The 18,374-nt window shown below is 64.6% G+C and overlaps 3 protein-coding genes across 4 annotated transcripts in view; 2 read left to right on the top strand and 1 right to left on the bottom strand.

Annotated features, from left to right (window-relative positions):
- ZNF385C (zinc finger protein 385C) overlaps positions 1 to 14,012 on the top strand; it is a 31,931-nt gene extending 17,919 nt beyond the window's left edge. The window contains exons 3-9 of one of the 2 annotated variants that reach the window (XM_088519839.1): positions 8,185 to 8,327; positions 9,888 to 9,998; positions 10,788 to 10,947; positions 11,151 to 11,477; positions 13,001 to 13,188; positions 13,488 to 13,601; positions 13,782 to 14,012. In XM_088519839.1, the coding sequence (XP_088375965.1) occupies positions 8,185 to 8,327; positions 9,888 to 9,998; positions 10,788 to 10,947; positions 11,151 to 11,477; positions 13,001 to 13,188; positions 13,488 to 13,601; positions 13,782 to 14,012 (1,274 nt within the window). The remainder of the gene's footprint in view (positions 1 to 8,184; positions 8,328 to 9,887; positions 9,999 to 10,787; positions 10,948 to 11,150; positions 11,478 to 13,000; positions 13,189 to 13,487; positions 13,602 to 13,781) is intronic. The other variant, XM_088519838.1, reaches the window with a different exon arrangement.
- CUNH17orf113 (chromosome unknown C17orf113 homolog) lies at positions 1,691 to 4,874 on the top strand. The gene is made up of 2 exons (XM_088519837.1): positions 1,691 to 2,290; positions 3,378 to 4,874. The coding sequence occupies exons 1-2, from the start codon at positions 1,772 to 1,774 to the stop codon at positions 4,824 to 4,826; spliced, it is 1,968 nt and encodes a 655-aa protein (XP_088375963.1). The 5' UTR covers positions 1,691 to 1,771; the 3' UTR covers positions 4,827 to 4,874.
- A 2,175-nt stretch (positions 14,013 to 16,187) lies between the features above and the next one.
- On the bottom strand, positions 16,188 to 17,455 carry LOC148595688 (NF-kappa-B inhibitor-interacting Ras-like protein 2). The gene is made up of 3 exons (XM_088519836.1): positions 17,366 to 17,455; positions 17,021 to 17,262; positions 16,188 to 16,486 (listed from the first exon to the last, which is right to left on the bottom strand). The coding sequence occupies exons 2-3, from the start codon at positions 17,252 to 17,254 to the stop codon at positions 16,247 to 16,249; spliced, it is 474 nt and encodes a 157-aa protein (XP_088375962.1). The 5' UTR covers positions 17,255 to 17,262; positions 17,366 to 17,455; the 3' UTR covers positions 16,188 to 16,246.
- Positions 17,456 to 18,374: the final 919 nt, after the last annotated feature.

The following is an 18,374-nucleotide window of genomic DNA, read 5'->3' as shown; positions in this document are numbered from 1 at the left end:
GGATGAGCTGCCTTTGGCTCCCTGCGTCCAGGAGACTAATGGCTTTTTCTCTCTTCCCAAGGTAGCACTTTTGGCTGGAGCGTGTCCCCATGTTGCCGGGGTGGGAAGGGCCGCGGAGCTGGTGGCCCATGGGACACGGGCAGGGATGGGGACGAGTCGCTCCGCACACGGTGCCGGCTCCTTCCCGCGTGGGACCCTCCGGCCTGGGGCAGCCCCGGCTGCGCTGGCCTCCACGCTGCTCTGGAGCCTCAGCCATGAGGTTCCTGACTCTTCACTTGGGAACATCTTCAGTTCTTGGGGTTTTTGCTCTTGAAAATCCCAAGTCCCTTGCGGGTTTCTCAGTGAGTCACACTGACAATCCCCTGCTTGCCTTGGTGACTTGCTGCTCAATGTCCTTTTTTGTTTTTTTTTTTTTTTCCTTTTCCCTCTTCTATGCTGGTTCCATCACCTTTGTCAAGCCCCAGCTTGACCTTCCATCCAGCTCATGGAAGCACATGAGGATTGGGCTCAGCAGGGCTTAAGCGTGTGCATGGAGTGACGTGGCTGCTCAAATACACCCACTAACTGGTTTCCGTGGGTGCTCTGCAGCCCCAGAGCCTCAGCAGATGCTCTGGGAGGTCCAGACTTTCCCTCCTCCTTCGCAGAGGGTCTCTGGAAGCGGCTCTTGGCTCTTCCATGCTGGACTCACTGTGCCCCAGGGTCCTCTCGGTTGTGACAGATGCCACCTTGCAGATGGAGATGGCCCTGGGGCTCCTGGCAGGGCTCAGGGCACGAGTTCCCCCACACTTCTCCGGTTGCAGTAGGTGCATTTGGGGCTGCAGGTCTGTGCCGGCCTGGCTGGGTTCGCCTGAAACAAGAGGGGAACAGGGCGCAGAGCAGCAGTTCAGGGAGGTCGGAAGAGCCCCCGGCACTGCCAGGAATGACACGAGCTTGGCCCGTGGGCAGGAGTTGTGCTGGCCAGCGGGTGCTTCACGGAGGGCACCGTCTGTGCCCCGGTGATGCCAACCCGGGTGCAGCAGCTCCCCAGGATAAGGACCAGCAGGGACACGAGGACAACACGCGCGCAGCCCCCGGGCACGCGTTCTCGAGCTGCTCCCTGGCCTCGAGGCCATCGCTCCGCTCGAGCCCGGCCATGCCAAGCAACGAGCGCCGCTCCCCGGAGCGCTCGTTGCGGAAGGAGACCCAAATGTGCTGCGAGAAGCTGCCTTTGGCCTCCTTTCTCGGCCTCCTTTCCTGCGTGCCGAGCCCAGATGTGCCCCGCTGGCTAGAACAGGGTTTCTAGAGGCGTGCGGGAGCCCAGAGCGGCGCGAGCCTCTGCACTGCAGTGCACTGGCTGTTGGGAGAATCAAGTGTTTTCTCCTCGTGAGGGCAAACACTCTGATTTTTTGACGTTTTGTCAAAAAAAAAGAAGGGCAATTTTGGACCTGGAAGTGGATCTAGACAATCCCATTCCTTAAGAGAAGGCCACGCGTGCATGTTGATGCCCCCATGCTGGCACCTGGAGCTGCTGATGAGGGCAGAAGAGGAGCTCCGGGAAGGTCCCACCACGTCACTGCCACCACCATGTCATCGTTAGCAGACCAGAATTAAAAAAGCTCAGCAAGGACTAAGGTTTGCAAGGGCCCTAACCCCTCTCCCCTTGTGTCTCTCTCATCCCCAGTCGAACCAGCAAGGTGGTACTGGCCCTTCCTCCCCAAGTTCAATGTAGAGGCTGCTCCTGCAAGGGAAGTGTCGGTTCGGTCCTAGCGTTGGGTTTCCCAGCCGCGGCAGCATGGTGCCTCCGGGGAAAAAGCCAGCTGGGGAAACTTCCAATTCCAATAAAAAGTGTAAGCGCTATTTCAATGAGCACTGGAAGGAGGAGTTTACCTGGCTGGAGTTTGACTATGAGCGGAAACTCATGTTTTGCATAGAGTGTCGCCAGGCGCTGGTGAAGAACAAGCACGGTAAAGCGGAGAACGCCTTTACCGTGGGCACGGACAACTTCCAGCGCCATGCCCTGCTGCGGCACGTCACCTCCGGCGCTCACCGCCAGGCGCTGGCCGTGAACCGCGAGCAAGTGGCCTTCGAGGCGCGCGGCCACGGCCACCCGGAGCTGCAGCCGCTCGTCAAGGCGGAGGTGAACCCGGCCAAGATCGCCATCCTCAGCACCGTCTACTGGATGGCCAAGGAGGAGATCCCGCTCGAGAAGGTCTCCTCCCTGCTCGAGCTGCAGAAGTTCAACCTGTGCCAGGCGCTGCTGTCCTCGGAGCACGGTGACTATTACCACCCCGGCAGCGTTCGGGAGATGCAGGTGCGTATGAGCAAGGGGGCCTGTCCCGGCCCTTGTCCCTCACCCTGCTGTGGTCCAGAGCCCCGTGCGGGCTGGAGAGGCGCTCGGGGCTTTGCACCGTGTCACTTTTCCTGGCACCAAGCGGCTGGGGACGGCCCTTGCTCCGTGGGGCACGGGAAGGCTTTGCCATGGCTCTCCTATGAGCACCACGAGGTTTTCCCTCTTTCGCCCTAAACGGAACGATCAGAAAGTGCAAGTAGCCAGAGAGTTTAGAAAGGATTTTCTTGATTTTACAAATGCTTCTTGCCTGTTAAAACCAAATTAATTTTTTAGTGATTCTTGGCTGTTTGCCAGTCGCTTTAGCTAGCTAAGGAGCCTTGTTTTACTGCAGATAGGCTAAAGTCCTTAATTAGGTTTCACAGCCTGGAGCGCCACTTGCAGCGTTCGTGCACGGGGAAGTTTCCCCTCGGAACCAGCGGTTTTTGAGTGAAACGGGTACCATGGCAGAAGGCAGGGAGATGCTCCTGCCTGGGCTGTTTCTCGAGCATGAAGGTAATTGAGGAAATTATAGCAAAAAAGCAAGTTTGAGTGTTCTGAACAGCGTCATAGGGAGAAGTGGGTTCTGCTGGGAGGCACCTGCGAGCAGCTGGCGGTGCCAGGTCCAGCCCATGCCAGGGTTTTGCTGGGTCTGGACCGAGGAGTTTCCTGAGCCAGAACCTGGGTGTTCTGAGTGCAAGGAGGGACTAGAGTAGAGGAATTTGCTTGCGCACGGAGCTTTTGCAGCATTATGGGGCCAAAATTACCTTTGAGACCTGTGGCTGCAGCCATGGCATAGGGTATCGTTGCCGTTTGGGGTTGTTTTCAGTATTACGACCCTGCACTTTGGTGGAATGGATGGGCAAACGAGACCCACCAAGTCCTGTCCTAACGTGGAAGGACCTAGAAGCACTTGATGCTTGGAAGGAAGGTCCGCCCGGATCCTTCGCTTTCCCGGGAAGGCGGGTTCCTGCAGGCCAGCGCCGGGTCCCGCGCCGCTCGGGGCGGCCTCCGCGCCATCCTGACGCCCGTTTTGTTTCTCTCCCCTTCCCGCCGCCGTCCCGCGGCCCAGGCCGCCATGGCCAAGGTGCTGCAGCGCGAGGCCCGGCGCAGGATCAAGGCGTCGCCTTTCGTGGGGCTGCTGGTGGAGGAGACGCGCGGCAGCCTGGCCGTGTTCGGCACCACCGTGTCCCCGCGCAGCGGGCAGCCCTCGGCCGCCTTCCTGGGCTGCTTCGCGCTGCCCGCGGGCCAGGCGGGCGCCGCGGCGGCCGCGTTGGCCGAGGCCATGCGCTCCTTCGGCATCCCCGCTGCCAAGGCCGCGTGGCTGCGCGCCGAGGGCCCGGCCGCCCCGTGCCCGCTGCTGGCCGAGGCGCGCGGCCTCCCCGCCGCGCTGCCCGCCCGCCGCGCCGGCCCCGGCGAGTACGTGCCGCAGTACGAGAGCGCCGTGGACGCCGTGTTCCGGCTCTACGGGCGCCCCGCGGCGGGAAGCGCCGGCCCGCGGGAGCTGCGGGACGCGCTGGAGCTCTGCGGCGTCGACCTCGAGGCTCCCCGCGCCGTCCCCTGGGCCTCCCTGCTGCCGGCCGTGGAGGCGCTGGACGCCGCGTGGGCCGCGCTGGTGCCGCTGCTGGAGCGCGAGGCCGCGCGCTCGGCCCCGGCGCTGGGCCTGTGCCGGGAGCTCAAGACCTTCCAGTTCGTGGCGTTCACCAAGACCCTCCTGGACGCGCTGCCCGTCTTGCAGAAGCTCCGCGGCTTCTTCCGCGCCGAGGACGTCGACCTGTCCGTGCTGCAGCCCGCGGTGTCCGCCGCGGCCGCGGCGCTGCAGGCGCAGAGGAGCGCGGGCGGCCACAACCTCCGCGCGTTCCTGAGCGCCGCGGGCGAGCGGCCGCCGGGCGAGAGCCGCCTCCGCTACCGGGGCGTGCAGCTGGCCGAGTGCTCCCCGGCGCACCTCAAGCGCTTCGAGTGCCTCAAGGAGAGCTACCTGGAGAGCGTGCGCGGCAGCCTCCTCGAGAGCTTCCCCGGCAGCCTCCTGGAGGCCGTCAGCTCCTTCTCGGCCATCTTCAACCCCAAGTGCTACCCCCGCTCTCTGGAGGACGTTGGCGGCTACGGCGTGGGCGAGCTGGACTTCCTCCTGCAGACGTACTCGCGTGTGGTGGAGAGCGACAGGGCCCGCAGCGACTTCCCGCTCTTCAAGCGCATCGTGTTCAGCCTCGGCCAGCTCTCCTTCAAGGAGCTCTGCGCCAAGCTGGTCTACGGCAGCTCCGAGATGCACGAGCTCTTCCCGGATTTCGCCGTCCTCGCCGCCGTCGCGCTGGCCTTGCCGCTGGGCTCCGTGCTGGCCGACAAGCTCAGCCGGGGCCGGGAGCTCCTGGCGCGGGGACGGTCGCACGGGGACGAGGGGCTCTCCGATGTCATGAAGATCGCCATCGACGGGCCGCCCATCAATGAGTTTGACTTTGCGTTGGCCGTCGAGTACTACGAGAGCATGCGGGAGTCCGGCTTCCTCGCGGCACAGGTGAAGTGAGCGGCGCGGCCAAGGCCGGAGAGCCCCGCAGTGCTGGGACCCGGTGACCAAGGGAAGACGCAACGGGATCCTTCCTCCTCCTTTTGCCCCCGGATCACACGTCTGTGTTGGCCAAGAGCCTCAGCAGGAGCCTTCCCAGTGGCTTCAACTGCACCTCCACGTTGTGACGAGCTTTCCTAAGGGGAGATGAGAGCGCATCCCGTGAGCGTGGCCATGACGCGGCCTTCGCCCCACGGCACCCGGCTCCTTCCACTTCCCACCCTGCAGAAATACCCAGGTTTTGCCTTGGGAAGGAGGGCAGGGAAGGTGCCACATCCTGAACTTGCAGGAAGAGCCGCGAGCGCCCGGTGGCGGCTCCTTGTTAGTCCTTGCACGCAGCACAACGTATTTTTAGTACTGGATCCAAGTCATGATCATGGCAAAAGCGAGTCATCCCGGGAGCAGTCACCGAGGAAATGGTAACTTCTAAATGCATCGCTGTGTATATATGTGTATGTACATATATAAATATATACATAAATATATATATATAAGAGATCTATCTTAACTTTCCTAGTGTTTAAAGTATAAAGATATCTAAAAGGACTTTTTGTTTTTGCAATGACAGAATAAATTATAAACAAGGGTCCAGAACACAAGTGAATTCCTTGTCTTTTCAGAGCAGCATCGTGCACCTAAGCTCCCTCTACAGCTAAAGCTCTCTGCAGTCTTGCAGCCAAAGCAAGTCTTTTAACACCAACTGTGGGACAAGCTGGAGTGCTGTTTAGTTTAGGGTTTTCCTGGTTTGTTTTGAAGCGTCGCTGACCCACGGAGCGGTCGGAGCCTTCGGAGGGTGTTGCATGGTTGTCTCCTCCATGGGCGCCCATGGGTGCTGCTTGTGCTGCCCTTGGGTGAGGGGGAAGCGCCTTCGCCCCGATGTCAACTCGCAATAAAGAGGAAAGCTGAGACCTGGCGCGTCGTGTCCTCCTTGTGCTCCAGCAGCCGACAGAGCCCGCGCAGGGGCCGGGGCTCCCGGATGGAGCCTGTGTCCTGCCCGCCGTGTCCTGGGCTCCCGCACGGAGCCTGCGTCCTGCCCGCCGTGTCCTGGGCTCTCGCTGGTGGCAGGGGACGTCTCTGCTCCGACCCCTCTGCTCCAGGGCTGGCGCGGACACCCCGGCACTGGCCTGCGGTGCCGTCGCCTTGGCTCTTTGGTGGCGGAGATGCCGGCGCTGCTGAGCCGCGTCCTGGCCGAGACGCGTCGGCTCCGTCCCGGGGTAAGTCTGCAGCGTCCTGCTGGGCCGCCAGGACTCAACCCGCGATCGTGCGTGTTCCTCTGCTGCATCTCCCCGCCTCGGTGCTGTGGTGGGCACGGATGCACTCGAGGGCTCTCGGCCGCTGCGGCCACGCTGTGCCTCGAGGGCTCCCAGCTACCCTGGAGCATAGAATCATAGAATCGTTAAGGTTGGAAGGGACCTCTTGAGGTCATCTAGTCCAACCCCCTGCACACGCAGGGTCACCCAGAGCACGGGGCACAGGGCTGCGTCTAAGCGGGTTTTGAAGATCTCCAGAGAAGGAGACTCCACAACCTCTCTGGGCAGCCTGTTCCAGTGCTCTGGCACCCTCACTGTTAAGAATTATTTCCTTAAGTTCCTGTGGAACCTGTGCCGGCCGAAGCCCAGGCTGCGCCTCGGGGGCTCCTGGCAAGCGCCTGTCGCCAGCCCGTGCTCCCCATCCCGCGCGTTGCCGCCTGGCTCGTGGGCACCGCGGCCGTGGCACAACCGCGTCAGGGCGGCCCCAGCGCCGCCGCTTCCCTCCGAGGAGGTGACGGGTGCTTGGAGCTGCAAGGGGAGGATTTGCAGACCCAGGCGCTGCTCCATGTGCGAAGCTGCAGCCGCCGGCATCTCCGCAGCAGGTCTGGGCAGTAGCAGGGGGCAGTTCCCTCCGTGCTGGCCTGGAGGAGACGCTGCCCTGGCTAAGGAAGGGGAGAGAGCCCCAAAATGTGCAGTGAGGCCCTGCTGCCCACCCGGGAGCTGGGCCATGGCACGAGGCTGCCGTGGTGAGCGCCGCGGTGCACTCCGCGGCCTCGCAGGGCACTCGGGGGCAAAGCGATGCCCCCGGACACCTGGACCCTCCCGGTACCCGCCGCTAAGGTCGTGTCGCCCTACCCAGGGCTGCCGCAGCAAAGCCCTTTAATTGCGTGCCTAATTAATGCCTAAAAATACGGCCCGCAGCTGCTGCCGGAATCCGGCCCGCAGCGACGGCGGCCACGCGGAGGAAGCGGCGACGCGGCGCGACCTTGGCCAAGGTGCCCGGGACGCGGCGGGCGGCCCCTCTCCCCTCTCGCTGGCGGGTTCCTGCGCGCTCCCCTCGGCCCCTGCACTGAACTGCGTTGGTTGGAGCTCACCGTCCTGCTGCCCCTCAGTGGCTTTAATGTGGTTCTTGTGACCCCTAAAGGGATGGGAACTGGTGGCAAAGGACGAGGGGATGAACTGGCTGCGCAGCCCCGTGCACGTGGTTGCCATCGGGCTCCTTGCGGGTCCCTGCTGTGCCCGGCTGTGCAGACGCCGCTCTGCACCCTAGAAGCCTGATGAAGCTGCGCTCACCCTTTTATTTTCCTCTTCTGCTGCCTTCCTCGACCCGGCCTTGTTTATTTATTTATTTTCCGGGCCGTTTTGCAGCTTTCCCTCCCGGGTGACTTTGGAATTAATTCGATCAGCGCACGCCTGGCGAAGCAAGATGCGCTTCTGCGCCCGGAGCCGCCGGTGACTCGGGGCCGGCTCCCGCCGGGCTGGCGCGGCGCCCGCGCGCTGGCGCAGAAGAGGTCGTCCGGGCCCGCAGGGCCGCGCGGGGTTCGCCCCCCGCTTCCAATTTCGGATGTTCCTCCCGCCGCCTCCTGGGTTCCCTTTGCGACAAAATGCGAAGGGAAGAGGGGACAAGGGGAGCGCGACGCGGCCTCCCGCCGCGCTCGGTCCGGCTGCTCTTAGTGCCCCGCGTGGGGCCGGGGCGATGCCGGGGGCTGGCACCGTCCTGCCGGGTCCGCGGTCCTTGGGGGCCGCTTACTCTTATTTAAAGGAAACTATTATTAACTCGGGGCTATTTTTAGGTGGCACCCCGGAGCTGGCAATTAGCGCGCGGAGGAGGACGCAGCGCGGCTGCCGGCGCGGGGGCGGCTCCGGCAGCGCCGCCGGGGGGGAGCCCGGCGCTTTGCACCCGAAATAGCAGCACGGGGGGGACGGGCAGCGCCCACGGGAGCCGGGGGCACCGCAGAGCCCTTCCCGAGCGGTGCCTGGGTGCGGGTGTTGCGCTTGGTCGGTGGGTTTGAGCCCAGAGCGGGTGTTTGGGCAAGCGGCCGCCTCAAGCTCTGCTCTCCGTCGCGCAGGTCCCGCCGGGCACAGCAGCCCCCTCCTGGCCTCGCTGCCCATCCCGGGCCGTCCCCTGCACACCCCGCTGGACATCAAGCACTTCCTGACCTTCCGGCTCAACGGGACGTCGCCGCTCAACCTCTTCCCCAACTTCAACACGGTGAGTGAGAGCCGAAGCAGCGAGATGCTCCGCAGGGACCAGCCCCTGCGCCCGCCATCGCGTGCAACGAAGCGTCTCGGGGCAGACGGGCGTTAGTTTTAGGAAAACCCTGCGCCGCTCTCCACGCGGCAGCGGCCAAGCTGCCGTCGGGATCTTCAAAGGCGGCCACAGATGCTAAGTACTGAATTCCCACTGCTGCTCAAAGGGATTCAGCCATCGAGCCCCTCTAAGCTCCTCTGCAATCCCGGCTTTAGGCCGGCTCTGCTCCGTGCTAACAAGCAGCATCGCCGGAGAGGAGGGGTTGGTGCCATTAGCGCTGCTCCTCGTGCTCTCTGCTCCTGTTTTGGAGCGAGCAGCTCGCTACGCTCGTGCCGCCGGCCCTGCGCCTGCTTGCCAAGCTGTGCTGCTTGTTTTTTTTAAAAAAAAAAGCAAAAAAGAAATTAGGAAATGAATCCCGCACACGGGGAGCTGATCCCTGCTCGGCAGTGCCGTCGGCCGTGCACCTCCGGGGCTGGAATGGCACTAAGCCCTTGAGCCGCACGGGCTGCACGTGCCCCCGGGCGCGCGTTGGCGCTTTGCAGCGCGCGGAGGACGCAGGTGCCGGGCCGTGCTCCGCAGTGCTCTGCCCGTGTCCCCCGTGTGCCGTGGAGCCCTCGGCACTTGGCGTTTCAGCCCAGCAAGCGCTCCGGGCCTTGTGATCCACCGCATAAAACAGCAGGATGGAGCGGAGAGGCCCTCCCGTGCCGGGCGGCCACCCCAGGGCTCGAGCGGCGCTTTCTGCCCCCCGGGATGCCGCAGAGCCCCGGGGTGTCACCGCATCCTGCAGAGCCCCGGCTGGAGACACAATCTGAGCTGATCCCTGTCCTTGCAAATTCCCATTCCCGGCGGCTGCCGGAGGCTCCGTGCTGGGGGCTCTATTTATAGCAGTAGGAAAACCCAGGGACGAGGCAAGACGTCGGAGTTGGTAAGAACAGAAAGGTGAAACCGAGATGCACCTGGAGGGAGAATAAGCAGGGCTTTATATTTATGCGTATAGCGTATATAGACTATATATATATATATAATACATAACACATTTCCGAGCGTCTCTCATTTCTGTGCCCGCTAAGCGAGCCGCAGCCTGTAGCGAGAGGCATCGCGTTGACCTCCCGCCGCTCCGTGCCGTGCGCTCCGGCGGGATGCGGACAGCCCCGGCCACGCGCTCCCCCTCGGATACACCTTCCCGGCAGCTAAAAAGCTGCTCAGATAACGGCGGCCGCCAACCCGGGCCCCGCTGACAGCAGGACGCAGATGAGATAACCCGCCGCGCCGGGCGCGGAACAAAGCGCGCTTTATGGAGCGCGCCGCGCACACAGGCCCTCTTGTCCCCCTCACCTCTCAGCGCTGCTTTTGGCTTGGAACAAGTCCCGCTTTCCAAGCGGGTTTGCGGCCGCGGCGGAGGACCCTCCGGGTGGAGGACGGCGGCGGGACAGGCGCCCGTCGCGCCGTGCGCGCCGCGAGCGGGGACACGGGGCGAGCGCGGAGCGGGCAGCCAGCCGCTCTCCTCCTTGCGCCCCGCAGATGGACCCGGTGCAGAAGGCGGTGATCAGCCACACGTTCGGCGTGCCCGCCCCGCTCAAGAAGAAGCAGTTCATCTCCTGCAACATCTGCCACCTGCGCTTCAACTCGGCGGTAAGCGGGCGCCGCGCACGGGGTGGCTTGCACAGGAGGGTCCGGGGCTCAGAGGGACAGCGGGGACGAGTGAGCACGGTGGTACCCAACGGCATGTGCTGTGGTACCGAACACTCTGCACTTTGGTACCCAACACCATGCACGGTGGTACCCAACACTCTGCACATTGGTACCCAATACCATGCGCAGTGGTACCCGACACCATGCACGATGGTACCCGACACCATGCACGATGGTACCCGACACCATGCACGGTGGTACCCAACACCATGCACGGTGGTACCCAACACTCTGCACTTTGGTATCCAACACTCTGCACTTTGGTATCCAACACCATGCACTGTGGTACCCAACACCATGCACGGTGGTACGCGACACCATGCACGGTGGTACGGGACACCATGCATGGTGGTAACCAACACCATGCACTGTGGTACCCAACACTCTGCACTTTGGTACCCGACACCATGCATGGTGGTACCCGACACCATGCACGGTGATACCCAACACCATGCACTGTGGTACCCAACACTATGCACTGTGGTACCCAACACCTGCACACTGGTACCCAACACCCTGCGCGCTGGTACTCAATGCTTTTCACTGTGATGCCCAGTGCCTTTCACTCTGAGAAGATCACCCACCTTGTTGAGGGGCCTGCAATTCCCTGCAGCTTTCTGAAGCTGCAGATGCTGCCCCACGGCGTCATGGTGCATCCATCTGTGCCAAGCGAGCCAGGCGAGCACGCGTGTGTGTGTCTGCTTGCGCCAATGCCACCCGTTCCCGCAGAACCAGGCGGAAGCGCACTACAAGGGCCACAAGCACGCGCGGCGCCTCAAGGCCATCGAGGCCATGAAGAGCAAGCAGAAGTCGGCGGCAGCCGGTGGCCGGGACAAGGCGGGCGACGTCCCCGCGGCGCTGGAGGGCGACGGCAGCAGCACAGGTAGGGGTTGATTTGGCTGGTATTTCGAAGGAGCAGGGGCTGAGCACGGCTGCAATGAGTTGGGGCGGAAGCAGGAGTGGGAGCAGCCACAGGGACGAGCACAGCGTGCGCGGGATGGCAGCAGGGGATGCGGGACGCCTGGTCCCGTTGCTCTCCGGCGCGCAGGACGATGCCGCGTGGTGATTCCCGCGTCTCCCGTTCCCTCCCAGCAGCTCCCGCGGGCGGCCTGCCCGGCCCCAAAGACACCGAGGGCGAGAGCGGCGGCCCCGCGTCCACGTCCCCCGCGGAGCCGCCGGGCCCCGCGCCGCCGCCGGGCTCCCCGCCGCCCTCGGAGCCGTCGGAGGGCGGCTCGGACGCGGCCAGCGTGGCCTCGGCGGGCACGGCGGGCGCCGAGGGGAGGGCGGCCGAGCCGGGCGGCAGCGCCGCCGGCCCCGACGCCGACAAGGACGAGGGCAAGAGGAGCAAGCAGCACCTCTACTGCCCTACCTGCAAGGTGACCGTCAACTCCCTGTCCCAGCTGGAGGCTCACAACACCGGTAAGGGCGTCGCGCCGGCGAGGCGGAATGTGCCTGGGATCTCCGAGCCTCATTTTAGGGGCATTTTGGGGGTGTTTAACCAACCGATTTGGGGCTGCTTCACCTTGTGATGGGGTTTGTGTGGAACGGTCCCTCCGGGGCTGGGGCGCTTTGGGGAGGGCCCGTTCGCGGCCGGGCCCTGCGGCTGCCGCAAGGGACCCGGTGGCTCCGCGCTGGGACACGCGAGGCTGCAACGTGGGGACCTCCAGCGGCTCCCGCCGTCCCTGCAGCTCCCCCGGCCCCGTCGCTTCCTCCCTGCAATGCCGAAAGCAGCGTCCCCCCCACCGCCCTTCAAGGGACCCCCCTGTGTCCCACTCGGGGGGGTAGCGCCCCGTCCCCCCGCCGAACCCCCCGGCTGAGCAGGGCCGGGGGCTGCGCACGGGGTCAGACGAGGACGCGGCCGCCTGCGCCGCCAGCGCGTCCTGTGCTTTTGTCAGCTCCGCTTATGGATTCCGGAGCTGATTTGGGGGAAAAAAAGGACAAACAAACAAACAGAGCGCGGGCCTCGCGGCGCGCTGCCTGCTCGCCCGGCACCGGGGACAAGAGCGGGAATTTGCAGGGGTTTGGGTGACCCGCGCGGCCCCAGGTGCGCGGGCTCTGCGGCTCCGCTCCTCCGGCCCCGCGAGCTATTCCTGGCGTTGCCAGCGGCTCCTCCGCGACCTTGGCATAGCGGAGATGCTGCGGCGCCGCGGGCAGCGCATGCCGCGCGCTGCAGACTGCGCTCGTGCCCGGGCACGGGGCGAGCGGCTCCGGCGCGCGCTTAAAATAGCAGCTTTGCCCAGGGATGAGCCGGGCACGAGGGGGCCACGGGCTGTGGCGCTGGCACACGGGGTGGCAACGGCTCCGTGTCGGGAGCCCTCGGAAGCGATGGCTCTGCCCCGGGCTGCGCCGTGGTGGCGATGCCAGTGCCACAAACCGTCCGTGTGCAGTGCCAGGGACCCCCAGCATCCGTGCTGGGGCTGGTGTGCGCGGCACTCGGGGCTCGTGCAGGGATTTGGGGTGGCACGAGGATGGGTGCAAAGGGCGACCACCCAACGGGCACCCCTACAGAGAGGGGCAAGAGCTGGGACAACGGGTGAGGAGCCACGAGCTGCTTCCCAACCGCACTGAGGATCCGGGAGCTGCTTCCCAACCCTGCAGGGGACCTGGGAGCTGCTTCCCAACTGCACTGGGGACCCGGGAGCTGCTTCCCAACCCCACTAGGGACCCATGAGCTGCTTCCCAACCGTGCTGGGGACCCGGGAGCTGCTTCCCAACCCTGCTGGGGACCCGGGAGCTGCTTCCCAACTGCGCTGGGGACCCGGGAGCTGCTTCCCAACCCTGCTGGGGACCTGGGAGCTGCTTCCCAACCCCACCGGGGACCCGGGAGCTGCTTCCCAACCGCACTGGGGACCCGGGAGCTGCTTCCCAACCCCGCTGGGGACCTGGGCCAGCCCTGCTCCCACCTCGGAGGCGCCCGCCAGCCCCGCTGCCTCTGCCCGCAGGCGCCAAGCACAAGTCCATGCTGGAGGGTCACAGCGCGCAGCTGCGGCGCGGCCGGGGGCGGCTGCTGGCGCGCGCCGGGCACAAGGCCAAGCGCATCGGCAACAAGGGCAGCATCAACATCCAGAACAAGGCGTTTCACTGCCAGGTCTGCGAGATCTACGTCAACTCGGAGACGCAGCTGAAGCAGGTGACTGGGCCCGCGCGCCGCATCCCCCGCGGGAGGGGAGGCCCGAAGCCCCGGGTTATGGGTCACCTCCCTTTTGGATCCCAAAGGATTTGCGGTGTGGGGAGAGCGGGGCCCCTGCGTGCACAGGCCTGGGGCTCGGGGGCTGCACCGCGATGCCGACCAGGCTCCACTGCCAGCAAAACCCCCCAAGAAAAGTGATGGAGCTTGTGGGTGCTTTCGTGCAACGGGTGAAACCTGGTTCAGGAAGGGCGCCGGGGCCGCGGTGACACTGTGGTGACACCGGCCGCTCTCCCGCGCAGCACATGAGCAGCCGGAGGCACAAAGACCGGCTGGCCGGGAAGCCGCCCAAGCCCAAGTACAGCCCCTACAACAAGCTGCAGAAGAACGCGGCGCTTGCGGTGAGTACCCGGGGGGCCTGGTGCCCGCACGCGGGATGCAGCATGCGGGATGCAGCATGCGGATGCAGGATGCGGGATGCAGATGCAGCATGCGGATGCGGGATGCGGATGCAGCATATGGATGCGGGATGCGGATACAGCACGCGGGATGCGGGGCCGGGCACCGCTCACGCCGGCGCTTCCCTCCCGCCGCAGTCCAAGCTGGCCCTGCAGAAGCAGCTCAGCAAGACGCTGGCCGGGCGCTTCCTGCCGAGCCCGCTGGCCACGGCGGCCGTGTGCGCCGTGCCGGGGCCGCTGGCGCTGCGCCCGGCCGCCGCCGCCGCCGCCACGCTCTTCCAAGCCCCCCTCCTGGGACCAGCGCTGTTCCGGACGCCGCCGGCCCCCGTGCGCGCCACGCCGGGGCCCATCGTCTTCGCGCCCTACTAGAGCCGCCGGGCGCCCCGCACGGGGAAGGGGCCCCGGCACAGGACGAGACGGGGAGGCCTCGTCCACATGGAGCAATAAGCAGAGCCCCCCGCGCGGCGCCCCCCCTGCCCCTACCTCACGGGAGGCTCCGGCCGCCCCCCGGGATCCCCCCGGGCATTCCCGGGAAGGAGCCCCCGGGGAGCCGCTTTTCACTGTGCTCCAAGACCCCGCGACGGCCCCGTCCGAAAACTGTGACCGCGGCGCTGCGGGGCCCCTCACGCTGCCCGCGGTGCCGCTGTAAATAGGAAAACGCAGGAACGTTGCAGCCCCCACGGCCCCTCTGCCGGAGCAGCCCCCCTCCATCTATGCAATCCCCGGAGCGGCCCCGCTCCCTTGGTGCTCGTGGGGCCGGGGCCGCCCGAGCAGAGCGCGAACGGAGGGCGCTTGGGTGCAGCGAGGGGCCCCTCTCGAGCCCCTTCCCTGAGCGCCACGGCCAACGGGAGCTGCTCCCGGGTCGCTTCCGAAATCCGTCGCTTCCCGGAGCGCGCGGGGCCGCCGGGAGCCCCCGGGGCCGGTAGGCGGCTCCGGGGGTCCTGGGCGCCCGTGCGGCCACTCGGGGCATCCGAGCGGGGTGGGAGGACGGAGCAGACGACGGGGTCGGTCTTGGGGACGCGGCTCGGAGCAGAGGGGCCCGCGGCGCCCGCAGCCCCTGCCCCACGCGGCGGGGGTCGCTCCCCTGCATTTTGCCCCAAAAAAGCCTTTGCTGGAGGCAGCAGCAGCGGCTGCTCCCGTCCCCTCGCCCCCACACCGTCCCCGTGGGGTCCTAACGCGCCCCCACACTTGGCACTTTATCCCGTGAAAGCCATTCCTTCCGACGACAACAACTGCAACGAGCTGCGTCAGAACTCAGCCCCCGGCGCCTCCCCCCGCTCCCGTGCCGTCCAAAGCATCGACTGCCTCCGACTTAGCGTCCGCTGTACTAGGTAGTAGGGCATAGTCCATAGTGCTCGGTGACGTGTGACCCCTGTAAATAACCTCGGAGTGACGTGAACTGAGTTTGATTCCAAAACAATAAATAAATCCAGACCCACCCCCTCCGAAAACGAAACAAGCAGAGTCTAGGGACGTGGCCAGTACCCCTCCTGTAATGTTCACTGTATATTTTTTGATGTACTATAACTGTTGGGAAAAAGGAAAATATTTTGATAATCAAATCTCATCGCTTTATTGTGTTACTCAGTAAATAAAAGGAACAAGTACAAACAAGCCAGGGCCGTGCCGTGATCTCTGCCTCTCGCCCGGCTCGCCCGAGCCCGCCGCAGCGCCCACTGGATCACACACATCCCGTGTCGGATGGGATGGGATGTGTGTGGGAATGTGGGTGGGGATGGGATGTGTGCGGGGATGTGCATGGGGATGAGATGTGCGTGGGGATGTGCACGGGAATGTGCGTGGGAATGTGTTCAGGGATGCGATGTGTATGGGGATGGGATGTGTGTGGGAATGTGCACAGGGATGGGGTGTGCACGGGGATGGGATGTGTGCGGGGATATGCATGGGAATGTGTATGGAGACGGGATGTGTGTGGGGAGGTGCACGGGGATGGGATTTGCACAGGGACGTGTGTGGTGGATGCGTGCGGGAAAGGGATGTGCGCGGGGACGGCACGTGTTGGAATGTGCGTGGTGGACGTGCTCAGTGGATGGGATGTGTGTGGGGATGGGATGAGCATGGGGATGGGATGTGTGTGGGGATGGGATGTGTGTGGGGACAGCATGTGCTCAGTGGATGGGATGTGCACAGGGATGGGATGTGCACGGGGATGGGATGTGCACGGGTATGGGATGCGTGTGGGGATGGGATTTGTGTGTGGATGGGATGTGCGCGGGGATGGGATGTGTGCTGGGATGGGATGTGTGCTGAGGCCCTGCTCCCAGGGACAGCCCTGGCGCAGCTCCGTGTCCCGCACGCAGCTCGGCCAGGAAGGGAGCGCTCCTGCGTGTCCGGGAGCCGGGAACGCGGCCGGGAGCCGGGAATGCGGCCAGGCTGCCCTCGCAGCCCTGGGCCTCCGAGGAGGGAGCGTTGCCCGGCTTCCCGCAGCCTCCATCCCGCGCTCTCCCATCCTCAAAGCCTGGCCCTAGGGAGCCCCTTCCTCCTCCAGGGGCTCCCCGCCGGCTCCGGGAGGTGACCGCAGGGAAAGGCGGGAGCTGAGGGAGAGGAGGCGGCGGCGGAGGAGAGGAAGGGCAGGACGAGGCTCAGCCGTCCAGGGAGCCGCTGCCCTTGTTCTTGCGGCTCAGGGGGAAGGCCGACTTGCTCTGTGGCTGCGTCATCTTGCTGGCCAGGTAGATGAAGGGCTCGATGAGCGTGTGCCGGTCGGCCACGGACACCTCCCACAGCTTCACCTTCTCGCCCTTGGCCCAGTGCTGGGCCGCGTCGTGGTCCACGCGGCGCTGCTCCTGCAGGTCGCACTTGTTGCCCAGCACCACGATGGTGACCTGCTCGACGGAGAAAGGTGACAAGGACCCGCAAAGCAGCAGCCACACGGGCCCTGTCCCCGTCAGCTGCCTCCACCCAGAGCCCTTCTGCTCGGTGGCTGTGAAATGACCATGGGGACACAGCCCATATTCTCCCCGGCCAGCATCCCAGAGCAGCACCAGCTGCAGACGAGGGTCTGCTGGAGCAGGAGCTCGTCACCACCCCGTGAAAGCCAAGGTAATGGCCACAAACTGAAGCACCAAAAGTTCCATAGGAACTTAAGGAAAAATTTTTTTAACAGTGAGGGTGCCAGAGCGCTGGAACAGGCTGCCCAGAGAGGTTGTGGAGTCTCCTTCTCTGGAGATCTTCAAACCCGCTTGGACGCAGCCCTGTGCCACGTGCTCTAGGTGTCCCGGCGTGTGCAGGGGGTTGGACTAGATGATCTCTAGAGGTCCCTTCCAACCCTAAGCATTCTATGATTCTATGATTCTATGACAAGCAGTGACAAGGGGCGCTGCCTCTGTCGCTCCTTTGAGGCCCCGCTGCTCGCTCACCTCCTTCTTGTCCTTGGACTTGTCGATCTCCTTCTTGAGGAGCTCCACGCGCTTGAAGGACTCCTTGCTGTCGGTGCTGTAGACGAGCACGTAGCCGTCGGTGCAGGAGAAGCAGTGCTTGGGCAGCTCGAGGCCGTCGCGCAGGCCCCGCGTGTCGTAGAAACGCACCTGCTCGCGCACGCCGCGCTCCGTCTCGATGGAGCCCACGTAAATGTCCTCCTGAGTCTCCACCATGTCGGAGCCTGCGGGGGCCGCGCGCGGTGCTGCCGATGGCTGCGGCTCCGCGCGGTTCCCCGCCGTGCCCGTCCCGCCGTGCCCGTCCCGCCGCCCGCGCCCCGCACGTACCCACCACGTGGTTCCCGTAGAGCAGCTGCTCCAGGATCGAGGTCTTCCCACGGCCGCCTGCCCGCACACCACCACCTTGCAGCTCTTGCCCATGGCTCTGCGGAGAAGGACCTGGGTGTCATGGTGGATGATAAGTTGACCATGAGGCAGCAGTTGCTCTTGTGGCCAAGAAGGCCAATGGGATCCTGGGGTGCATTAAGGAGAGCGTCTCCAGCAGGTCGAGGGAGGTGATCCTGCCCCTCTACTCAGCCCTAGTGAGGCCGCATCTGGAGTATTGTGTCCAGTTCTGGGCTCCACAGGACAAGAGGGATGTGGAGCTGCTGGAGAGAGTCCAGCGCAGGGCCACAAGGATGGTCAGGGGCCTGGAACATCTGCCCTATGAGGAGAGGCTGAGGAGCTGGGCCTGTTCAGCTGGAGAAGAGAAGGCTGAGAGGGGACCTGAGCAGTGTCTAGAAGTACCTCAAGGGAGGGAGTGCAGAGGATGGTGCTGGTCTCTTTTCAGTGGTGGCCACTGATAGGACTAGAGGAAATGGCCGGAAACTGAAACACCAAAAATTCCACAGGAACTTAAGGAAAAATTTCTTAACAGTGAGGGTGCCAGAGCACTGGAACAGGCTGCCCAGAGAGCTTGTGGAGTCTCCTTCTCTGCAGATCTTCAAAACCCGCTTGGACGCAGCCCTGTGCCACGTGCTCTAGGTGACCCTGCGTGTGCAGGGGGTTGGACTAGATGATCCCTAGAGGTCCCTTCCAACCCTAAGCAGTCTATGATTCTATGATTCTATGGCGCTGCTCGGACCCCGGCCGTGATGCCCTGCCGGGGGGCACAGCCCCATGAGCGGCTTGGCGGGGGGCACAACCCCATTGTGGGGGGCAGGAGGGGGGATTCTGCCCCATGGAGGGGACACAGCCCCTTTGGGGAGGCAACAGGGGGACACAGCCCCATTGAGTGGGGGGCAAAGGGGGATACACAACCCCATGGAGGGCCGCAGCCCCACAGGCAGGTGTGGGG

Source organism: Tinamus guttatus, unplaced genomic scaffold (genome assembly GCF_059628265.1).
Source record: "Tinamus guttatus ecotype Peru unplaced genomic scaffold, ASM5962826v1 Tinamus_guttatus_pri_ptg000075l, whole genome shotgun sequence".
Lineage (NCBI taxonomy): Eukaryota > Metazoa > Chordata > Aves > Tinamiformes > Tinamidae > Tinamus > Tinamus guttatus.
This window is presented reverse-complemented; position numbering and strand designations above follow the sequence as displayed.